At 48.4% G+C, this 11818-nt stretch overlaps 1 protein-coding gene across 4 annotated transcripts; it reads right to left on the bottom strand.

Annotated features, from left to right (window-relative positions):
- Positions 1 to 5035: 5035 nt before the first annotated feature.
- On the bottom strand, positions 5036 to 8023 carry SLC61A1 (solute carrier family 61 member 1). Of its 4 annotated transcripts, none has more exons than XM_083169598.1 (2): positions 7913 to 8023; positions 5036 to 6771 (listed from the first exon to the last, which is right to left on the bottom strand). In XM_083169598.1, the coding sequence occupies exon 2, from the start codon at positions 6733 to 6735 to the stop codon at positions 5377 to 5379; it is 1359 nt and encodes a 452-aa protein (XP_083025724.1). In that variant the 5' UTR covers positions 6736 to 6771; positions 7913 to 8023; the 3' UTR covers positions 5036 to 5376. The 4 variants fall into 4 exon arrangements, with proteins under 4 accessions (XP_083025724.1, XP_083025725.1, XP_083025727.1 ...); XM_083169599.1 differs by lacking the exon at positions 7913 to 8023 and adding an exon at positions 7731 to 7893; XM_083169601.1 differs by lacking the exon at positions 7913 to 8023 and adding an exon at positions 7717 to 7893.
- Between the last annotated feature and the right edge of the window lie 3795 nt (positions 8024 to 11818).

Here is an 11818-nt window from a genome sequence, read left to right on the forward strand (position 1 = left end):
ATTCCTCATTTATTAATCATGTGTGTTTATGGTTTAATAAGTAAAACAAGTTCAAGGAAAAAAAAAAAAAGGAGTTAGCTCATCCCAAGAACAACCACTTTCCAGGATATGAAACTCAAACATGCAAACATCACGCCTTGTTTAACACCATCACCTGTTAGCTCTAGAATTGTACTTCATGTAGATACAGCAGCCGGGATAACCATTGGGCCTCGCTCCTGTGCTAACCAGGAAACGGCAGACTAGCAATAAGCGTTGCAGCATAAAAACTACCGGACGATTGACAGAGTACAACATATAGTAGAGCATGTTGTGCTACTTGTACACAGCCAATGGTTCCGGTTGGTAGATGTACACTGTCTACATAGATAGTCAGTAGGTCTACCCCCAAAAGGTCGGCATACAATAGGTATAAAAGTCACTTGCTTAAAAATGACAACATGCGATAGGAGCAAAATGTTGACATTTAAAAAGGTAGACCTTTGACACCTTCAACGTGAGTTTTTCATGTTTTCTTTTCCCCGCCGGCTTGTTCTTACTTTACCAACTGTTGACAAAGAGGTTGAAGATAACAGGGAGCTGACTGATGGCACAGACTGACTTATATGTGCGAGCAGAGTAGGAATAGATCGATTGGCCCCGCACGCTACCCTGCGAGCGGATGTTTATGCAACACCTCTATTGGCAAAGTGATGGGGATGTTCGGAGCACGGCAGGGGGCAGACATTCGCACACATTCGCCCAGTGGGTAGACATTCGCACACCCAGTGGGCGCATTAGAAGGCTCGCTAAGCAGCAAACTTTTGCTGCTTAGCAAGCCAATCAGAATGACCCCCATGGTTGCATACACTGGTCATTATAGCGAGCCCAGACCTAATGGGATAATGCAACTCCTCTCCTCTCCATCCACAATGAACCTGGCTGCATGGGTCAGGTTCTAACTACACAACATGAATGGGCTACAGTTATCCTGCACATATCACACATCCATTCACTATAGTTATGAATAAAGTTCTGCTTTAGGGTGTTGATTAATAAGAGTCACTCTCCTTGTTCTGAGCACTTCACACCTGGCACACTGAGAATAAGATCTGTGTTTCACAGCGAGACCAGGTCTGACATGTCAGTGTTCATTAGGATATGAACGTCATGATCTCACTACTCACACACACACAGTTGGGTATTGTACTCGGACTAGTGACTTGTATACAAAGCTCTTGATTTGAAAATTGCTAAGTAAATATATAGAAAATAGCCTGCAGTGCAGACGGAGCACCATACAGTGACATGCAGTCAGAACTACATTACAGACCAATGACATCAATAAATGTTTTTGCTCCAGCCATGCCTCGCAGGGGCCCCACCCGAGGTGTGGTTCCACATAAACAATGATGAGAACTGCACAAAATAGCATAAACGCATTAATACAGTGTTACCTAGCAGTTTTTAGTAGGAGACAATTTTAGTACTATACATGGATATGCCGTCTAAAATACTTCAATTCCAGACCAACTGCTGACTAATGCCAGGTACACAACTAGACCATATTTTAAATCAATTTTTCAATAACGACCATTTTTTATGACATTTTTAACAGTCCAGTATGTACATCCTACTTCATTAGAAATGAGTGCTCCAGCGGGTCACTAGCGACATTCCCCGTTGACTATATATATGCAACTTATACTGGAGATATGGCAAACGATGCCATGCCGCAATGTGCCAGATTTGGCATATGTATGCATTGCCCTGGTCATGTTGGGGACACATTGTTGAGTGTGTGCCCAGAATACATTTACAGACAATACAGAAGGTATAATGATTAGCATTACTGCCTCACAGCACCGAGGACATGGGTTCGATTCCCACCATGGCCCTAACTGTGTGGAGTTTGCATATGCTCCCTGTGCTTGCATGGGTTTCCTTCGGGTACTCCAGTTTTCTCCCACAATCCAAAAATATACCGGTAGGTTAACTGGCTCCCAACAAAAATTAACCAAAGAGTGAATGTGTGCGTGTACACGTGGTAGGGAATATAGATTGTACGCTCCACTAGGGCAGGGACTGATGTGAATGTTTAAATATTCTCCATGAAGTGCTGCAGAATTATGTGTACCATAATAAATAAAAATACAATTATTCTCTTGTGTTAACAAGCCATAGGCATGTTACATCCTCAAGCTGCTCTCTGGAGTTTGGAAAATAAAGTAGCGTTATGTGTTTGGGCTAGGGTAAAACATTTTATTTTAAATACCTGCTTTTGCTGCATTAGTGAAAAGAAACAAATGCTGTATAAAACGGTGGGACAGGACTCATTGTAGATCTTAATCGCAAACAGGACCATTTGGCACAACTTGGTATAGGTGGAAATGGACACACCAGTACCTATTTTTTCTGGGGGCTTTTGGTCCAGTATTTATGTACTAAAGTTTATGTCTATCTAATACTAATGTCATACCTGGGAACATTTACTTAAGCAAGAGTAAACTTTTACCTAAAAGGGGGGGTTTTCAATGTGATGGTCACGGCAGTCGAGCTTGCTTGACCGCAGTGACCTAGTCCCGTTCTCGGTCCGCTCGACCAAGAACACGCAGGCGGGATTCAATGTCCCACCTGCAGCGGGACGAGAAGGGGATGTGGCCGTGAGTTGCGGCCGGGAAGAGGCGAGCTGCAGCGGGCAGCTCATCACTTCCCGGCCATTCTCGGCAGAACGAGCCCGACAGCTTGTGATGTCGGGCTCGTTCTGCCGAGATCCCCGACAGCATTGAGCAGGGTAAGACAGCATTGAATAGGGCCCGACGGGCATCTCCCCGATGGGAGATGCTCGCCAGCGATTGAATACCCCCCAAAATGTCTATAAAGAAAGTTGATTTGCTGCAAAGAGCAAACCGATTATAGTCATAATTTACATAGAACATTCTATAAAATGAAAGCTACAATCTGATTGGCTGCTATGTGCAACACATTCACTTGTCTGTTCTAAAAGTTAATCTTGGAATGGTTACTTAAAGGTGCTCTAGCCTTAAAACATATGCACCTTAAGAACCTGCATGCCATATATACTGCCCATGTTAGGAGGTTATTTATGTGAGTTATACATCAGTTACTTCTTATAAAAAAAAAGTATAATGATCATTTTGATAACCCAGCTTCATATTTCCTTCTGTGCTGCTTCCTATATACAATACCTTTGCCTCAGAGTGGTCACTAGGCATGTCTATGTCACCTTACATAGGAGACCAGGGAGTGACCATAATGGAGCATGTGGCAGGGCAGAGATCCGTGGGCCGAGATTGGAAGCAGAGACATTAGAACATACACCATTTTGCAAACTCCCAGGCAAAGAGGAATGCAAAAGGCTTTTGTTTTAGTCACTACATATACATAGTACACAAAGCAATATGTGAAAACGAATTTAGCAAAATTATGTACAGTTTTCTTTAAATAGAAAAACTAGATTGTATCAATGAGCCTTCAGTCAGTCTTCAACTTTCATAAACACCCTTAAGCTGGGTACATCAGTCGGCTTTGTTTGTTACATCTGCGAACAATATCCGTGCATCTGCTTGTGTCTATGGATGACCTTCAGAACGCCTGACTGGCTGCAAGAACTACCGACATATCCAATTTCCGCCCAGTTGTAATGTCTGGCCCAACAAATTGAACAGCCAGTGTGTATAGCTTGCCTAACTAATGCGTCGTCAATGCTACAGACAGATCTTTCAGGTGTACCCAGCCTTCTGGGTGAGAACAAGCCCTGATATATACTGGGATGAGGTGTTAATAATCTAGGATTAGCTCTATACGCTCTAAACATCTTTTGCAGTTGGCCAGCCTCTTCATCATCTGGGATGTATACATGTAGTCTATTGTTTTTGAAGATCATAGAACAAAAATTAACTCAGCTAGAACATGTACTGGTTTTGCTTGCTGCTAATGAGCGCACTGTACGCAGACCTTAGCACACATAGGGGCAGCTCTACGGAATGGCTATGAATAGACAGAGCCATACTGAACTAAAGGGATGTACACACAGGCTGCAGCTGGGTAATTTTGATAAACCGGCAGCCATCCCCAGCAGCATCCCCATGCGTGCAGCCGAATAGACACTGCAGCATCTAGCAAGAATATTCTTGTCTGAAGTGTCTATTTGGCCAGGCAATAGCGTGGCTACGCATCGATATAGCCTGCTGTGTACATATGGGGCAATTCAGGGAAACATCCTAAACGATTTTGACACTGTAGTCAAACTCGCTTAGAACTATCAACCAGTGTGTACACGGATTTATAGATAGCTCTCCGATGTATTAGGAGATTTCACAATGCACCGAGTTGTCTGCGACAAAGGATTGATTTAACACCTGATGGGTAATTAGTATGTCAAATGCCCCCCCATTGTTAACGCCACCCCACGATGAACGCCAACCCGAAGCGTGGCGAGCGCAGCGGTACGCGTCCTCCGACCTTTTCATACCACCACTATCCACGTCGGTGTGGAGTTGATTTTATATAGTGTGGCGAGCGCAGCGAGCCCGAAGCGTGGCGAGCGTAGCAAGGCCCGCGAGAGGACGCGTAATACCTGTGAAGTAATGCGCATCAGCTCACCACGCTTCGGGCTCAGTGGCTCGCTACACTATATAAAATCAACTCCACGCCAACGTGGATATGAAAAGGCCGGTGGACACGTACCGCCACCGCTCGCCACGCTTCGGGTTGGCGTTCATCGTGGGGTGGTGTTAACAATGGGGGGGCATACAATGAAAATTGGGTGGGTATACAATGAAAATTGGGGTCTGGGGGGCATTTAACATTGGTTCCAATGTAAAAATCATGTCGATCGCATCGCATGTGATTTGGTTGCATGCAATGCGATCAAAGCGATTTTTTAGGACACGATGGATACAATTAAAATCGCTGGTGCCGTGCTAGGAAACAAGTACCCAAAAAACATTTAACATAAAAACAAGAAAATACCTTCACTGCAGTGTGATTGCAATAATATTCCACACAAGGATGACAATAACTAGCACATAAGTGTTCTTAACACAAGCCTTTAATATCTTGTAAAAAAACCTGTTACCCTGCTGCAGTCTCACCATCCAGTACCCACACCACCACCCAAATGTCTAGCTTGCAGAGGCGAAAAATGTCCAATATTGCTTTTGGGTGAAAAATGCGGGTTTATATAAACTGACAGGACATGCTTCCATTTGGAATGGTAAAAATTACATAGACACATGTTAGCCAGTGCTATGTTCATAAAGAAATATCAAGCAAGCAGTCCCATGCCAATTAATCCTCAGTGCATCTGTTGAATACCCTTCTCAGTTTTGATTGGGTTGTTGAGTTCAGCATGTGCCTAAGTAAACGGGTTATCTACTGCTCAGAACTGCTGGGCTCAATCTCTGAGCTAGGCAAACGTAGATCCGAGTCATTCCTTACCATAGAGAAGAGGCTGACCACACTTAGCAGTGCAAGTAGCATAGTGACAGCACACAGAGTAAACATGTTCCTAGTGCCACTACTTTTGTCACTGTCATGGAGGAGAAGAAGACCCAGCCCAGCAAGAAGGTTCAGGGGCACTCGGAACCAATTCATTACCCCTATTTGTTCTTTTTCTGGGATTAATCGATGCCTTAGAAAACTCATTGAAGGGAAGTAAAGGCCGCAAGCTAGTTCAATGAGAAGGAACGCTAGAAAGGACTCTGTTGGGCGTTCCTGTCCTGGGCCAGTTGAAAAGGTTAACATGAAAAGGGAGAAAAACACCATGAGTACCGACAGGGACAGTATATGCATTGGTTGCAAATGATATTTTTTTGAAGTTGCAAGACGGTAGAGTGAGGAGCCTGCTGCACTGGCTGCCATAAAGCTGGAAAAGGCAATACCTAGTGGTGTATTGTGAGGATCCAGTACTGGAGTCCAAAGGAAGATGAAAATAAAGACGACACTCTCGAATAATGCCTGTATTGTGCCTAACAGTAAAACTCTGCGGTCCCTCAGAAGGCATCTTAGTCCATCACCACAACTTCGAGTTAAGCTGATGCGCTGTCCGTGGTTCTCATCCCACTCCCGTATCACCAGAACTACGGACAGGACTAGCAAGGGCACCGCTAGCACAGAGGGTGAAGCCGGCCCCAGACCCAGCCACTCCGCACAAGCATTTGCAGTTACTCCTGCCACAATAGCAATGCCCCCATTCCAGGCAGCAACTTGGGAGAAAGTGTGAGGAAGCCATTCTGTGGGGAAATCGTGATGTTCAGCATGTTCATGAGCATACCAAGATTCAAAGGAGGAAAACAGCAGCGAACTGGAAAATCCACCCAGGACACGGCCAGTCAAAAGAACAAAGTAGTCCTGAGACAACTTGCACAGGTAGCAACCAGCTAGGAGGAGGCAGAACAGTATGCACGATTTCCTGCGACCAAGTCGTCCTGTCAGAGGAGCGCTCACCAAACCGGACAACACACTGGCCCCAAAGCCACACACATAAATGATGGCAATCTGTCCCTCCAGAAAGTGGTAGTGCTGGTACAACTTATACAGGTAGGGTCCTTGTAACCAGTCTGCAGCCAGAGCAGGAAAATAAGCTCTGAAAAAGTCATGTTGAAAACTTCGGAAAGCCGGGTTGCCTAATGCACCGCTGGTGGATGTAGGTTTAGAATGGCAAGCAGAGAACTCCAACACTGCCCACAGAGCCAGAAGACCCACGAGAACCAAATATGCTGTGACCAACATAATGAATCATCGAAATGGCATTCTGGTAGCTGAAAGCTGCAATGAGAAAAAAAAAAGAGGAAAATAAATAACAACAACTAATTTTCATCTCTCTGCTTATAGGACAATGATGTTGCCTTTAGCAACCAATCTAAATCATAATTTCTCTATTGGATCAAACAAAATGATTGACATAATCTGATTAGTTACTTCGGGCAAAATGACCGCTTTTCATTTTTAGAAACTTAAGTGAATTTACTATGACACGCATGTTAAGGAAATACCAAAACAAAATGTAACAAAAAAAACCCCATACATATAAACAAAGAAAGATTAGGTTAAAAAGTCTGCAAAAAAACGGCACCCGAATTAACTCTTACTCGCACCCTTCGCAGGGCAGAATTCACTGAAATTTGCTCGCACCCCTATGGAGGTGCGAGCACTTTCCAGCGAATTCGGCCCGCCGTAAAGTGTGCCAGGTGTCGTGATGATTCGCACTCGGCTAATCATCCGCACCCTTTGGGGTTAATAGGATCGACCCCATAGTGTCTATCAGTCTAAATGCATTAAATAGTTTACTAACAAATTACATTAGCACATTTGTAAGTTAGTCAGCAAACAAAGCTGTAATGAGGCAACAACCCCATCGCCCCTCTAGATAGGGTCACTCCAGAGAAATACTTCAAAGAAGCAATTACACTTAAGATACCTGCACCAGCACCTTGTGATTTGGCTCTAATGACCGGTGTCTGTACTACACTCCCAACAAACTAGATATTGATGTACAGAGAAAACCTCGTATGTACAACTCTGCAACATAATCTGCACTACATAACATCTATAGTTCTCAAACATATAACACTACTTCACTTACAGCGTAGTTTCCTAGAATATATACTATAACCTTACATTAAGGAACATATGTATCTTTATATGTACATAAAATAACGGGCTTGACTGCAGAAAAGGTGGACAGCGATCATATCGCCCCATGAAGCATACTTAAGTCCACATACAGCTTAGATGAGGAAGCTGCAGGTCCCCAGCAGCAGACGGGAGACAAAAGGCTGTCACACATTAGTCACGTGTAGAGCCCGGTGTATAGCTGACACCCCCGGCTCATGATTGTCCCACCCTGCCTGCCGGTTGCTGCAGCGTAATGAACCAGCTCCCCCCCGTGTGTATACACTGCGCTCACCTTCCTGCCTGACCGCCCCTCATCACTGAAGAAGTCACTTCCGCTTCCGGGAGCGGCGTGCGTTGAAGGTGGTGGCTCAATCCAGGTCACGTCATACGCTCCAGCTGGTAGGGCAGCGTTCGAGTGGGTGGTCACTTGAGTTGACCGAACATGGCCCTCTCCAGGACACAATGCAATTGCTAACTTTTTGGACTTCCCATGCAAGGAGGGACACATTGCTCTGCTGCTGGACTTTCTTCTTAATGTATGATTGCCATCACCTGTTTTTGAACAGGTTATATAATAAAAAAAGGTGTTTCCCCATAGGTGATGGCAATCAAAATTAAGAGGGAAGTCCAGGAGCAGAGCATTGTGTCACTCCTGGAGAGGGTCATGTTGGGAGGTATGTTAATGTATGACTCTGTCATCGCCTTTGTTAAACAGGTTCATTGATGAAAAAGGGGTGGCGAGCCCCGCGAGGGGACACGTAAAACAATCCCGAAGCGTGGTGAGGGGACACAGATTACTTGACGTGTATTCCGCGTCTGCTCACCACGCTTCGTGAACGTTTTCCGCGGACCCTCGCGGGGCTCGCTGCAGTGCACTTGCCACCCTTCGGGCTCAGTGGCTTGCTGCGCTCGCCACGCTTTATGAAATCAACTCCACGCCGATGTGGATAGTAGGGGTATGAACAGGTCGGGAGGACGCGTACCGCGTCCGCTTGCCTGACTTCGGGCTGACTTGGATAGTGGGGGTGTGCAAGGATGGAATAGCATGCAAATCGGCATGAAATCGCGGAAAAATTGCAACACGGATCGAATCGGCCGCAACGGGATTCTCCCATAATCTGGTGACTGGAAAAGGCAGGACAGCCACCCGCTGCAGCGCTGGGGGACTCGGGAGCAGCTGGCTACAACTACATCTCCAAGGGCGCACGGGGGATGTGGCGGGTCCACCTCCCCTTGCTCTGGGAATGCCTGTGGTTGGGGGACGTCAATGCGTGGCTGTGTGGAAACTTCAATTCCAGAGTGCTGTACATGCCCAATTAGTAGTGACTGGCACAAGATGCTGCCAGGATGAAAAAATGGTTGGCAAAAATTCCTACAGGCTGCAGCATGGAGAACCCGGCAGCGGGGACTAACAGGGGCCAAATTTTGCTTTCATATCTAGTCAGACCACACACAGCCAACAGGACTGTCAGACATTTAGAGGCAGGGAAGGACTTTTAAAACGCTCAGAACTGTAAACATTTTTTTTATAGAACATAGTGGATACTTAAAGGGTCCCCCTAGCAATGTGCATGTAACTCCCCCTTGCAACGAACATGTAGCTCCCCCCAGGGGCGTAACTAGAAATCTGTGGGCCCCATAGCAAAATTCTGAAAGGGCCCACCTCCAATAATTGTCAGGACAATGCCTCTTATGGTCAGGTGAAAGAGAGAGAAGAGTGAGGGCTTCATGAAAAAAAGAGGGAATACTGCCAGAGAGAAAGGGAGATATGTGAGGAAAGAGAGAAAGGGGAAGCATAGGGAAACAGGTTGGCATGAGAAAGAGATACTAGCGGCAGAGAGACAATATTGTAGAGAGATGAGAGAAAATGGGGGAAAGAGAGATCAGTGAAGAGAGTTAAAGAGGAGAGTTGAGTGGGGAAGGAGGAGGGAGGAGGGGAGGGGGAGTGTTAGAAGATGATAAGGGGTCCTGTGGGAGAGAGGTGGGGGAGTCAGTGAGGTGGAGGGGGAAGTGATAGGGCGGGATGTACTAAAGGGAAAATGCGGTAAAACGGGGGTTTTACCACATTTTCCTATTTACCATCACCCGTCTTCGCCTGGCCCCTATAGAAGCCTATGGGCTTCTGTCGCCGCCCGCCGTCCGCGCGCCCCCCCTCCCATCCTCCTTTGATCTCCTCCTCCCCCAGCAGGTGTCACAGCCAGGAGGACATCCGGCTGCAGGGTGGAGGAGGAGATGCAGGGGGACACTGGCAGCCGCCGGGATGTGACGGAGACCCCCGCAGACCACATCACAGGTATCGTGGGGGTCTCCGTCACCGCAACCCGATGCTAGCTGCATATGTTAGTACATATGCGGCAGCATCGCGGCGGATGTCAGTCGAAGGGCGGCGATGTATATTAATACATCCCGCCCATAGAGAGGTATACTGTATGGAGAGCGAGAGGGAAAAAGAGACGGTGTCATCAAGAGAGGGAGATTGAGACAGGGGGAGAAAGGTGATATAGAGTGGAAAGGGGGGAGAGAAAGGCAGGGGGGATAGGCAAAGAGGGGGACAGGTGGAGATAAGTAAAACGAGATAGGAGATGGGGGTGGGAGTAGAGAAACAAATGTAAGAGATGTGATCAGGAAAGAGGTGGAGGGAGAATAGGAGCTGTAAAGGGTTGAGACATATGCCTACGTTACACCTACTAATCCACTCCCCATCAGCATAGCTAGCACTGTGTGTCCCCTCCCTCCTATCAGGACAGATTAGATAGCACTGTCCCCCACCCACCCTCCCCCCATCAGGACAGGTATGGTACAGTGATGTGCGATGAGGTTAGTGTCAGGTGAGGCAGGCGATGCAGGGAGAGGGACAGTGGGGGACACGGGAAGAGTTATAGTGGGGGACACGGGAAGAGTGACAGCGGGGGACACGGGAAGAGTGACAGTGGGGGACATGGGAAGAGTGACAGCGGGGGACACGGGGAGAGTGACAGCGTGGGATGCGGGTAGAGTGACAGCGGGGGATGTGGGTATAGAGACAGTGGGGGACACGGGGACAGTGACAACAGGTTACATGGGAGAGTGACAGCGGGGGACATGGGAAGAGTGACAGCGGGGGACATGGGAAGAGTGACAGCGGGGGACGCGGGGAGAGTGACAGCGGGTGATGCGGGGAGAGTGACAGCGGGTGATGCGGGGAGAGTGACAGCGGGGATACGGGGAGGGACAGCGGGGGATGTGGGGACAGAGACAGTGGGGGACACGGGGACAGTGACAACAGGTTACATGGGAGAGTGACAGCGGGGGACATGAGAAGAGTGACAGCGGGGGACATGGGAAGAGTGACAGCGGGGGACGCGGGGAGAGTGACAGCGGGTGATGCGGGGAGAGTGACAGCGGGGATACGGGGAGGGACAGCGGGGGATGTGGGGACAGAGACAGTGGGGGACACGGGGACAGAGACAACAGGTTACATGGGGAGAGTGACAGCGGGGGACGCGGGGAGAGTGACAGCGGGGGATGCGGGGAGAGTGACAGCGGGGGATGTGGGGACAGAGACAGTGGGGGACACGGGGACAGTGACAACAGGTTACATGGGGAGAGTGACAGCGGGGGACACGGGAAGAGTGACAGCGGAGGACACGGGGAGAGTGACAGGGGGGGATGCGGGGAGAGTGACAGCGGGGATGCGGGGAGGAACAGCGGGGGATGTGGGGACAGAGACAGTGGGGGACACGGGGACAGAGACAACAGGTTACATGGGGAGAGTGACAGCGGGGGACGCGGGGAGAGTGACAGCGGGGGACGCGGGGAGAGTGACAGCGGGGGATGCGGGGAGAGTGACAGCGGGGGACGCGGGGAGAGTGACAGCGGGGGATGTGGGGACAGAGACAGTGGGGGACACGGGCACAGTGACAGTGGGGGACACGGGGACAGTGACAGTGGGGGACACAGGCACAGTGACAACAGGTGAAATGGGGAGAGTGACAGCGGGGCATGTGGGGACAGTGACAGCGGGGACACAGGGCTGAACAGACAGGCAGTGCAATGCACCAGAAGGCTCACCTGGATACAGCATGGACTTTCTGATGGGGTCCATTGCTTTTGAAAGACCCCTTCTTGAGGTGACATGCAGCGGAGAAGCCCCAACAGGGCTTGCTGCGGGCGGCAGAGCCTCAGATGCTGTCCATGCATAGGCTCTTGCGACGGCAGG

The sequence above is a fragment of the Crinia signifera genome, chromosome 2 (genome assembly GCF_055691185.1).
Source record: "Crinia signifera chromosome 2, ASM5569118v1, whole genome shotgun sequence".
Lineage (NCBI taxonomy): Eukaryota > Metazoa > Chordata > Amphibia > Anura > Myobatrachidae > Crinia > Crinia signifera.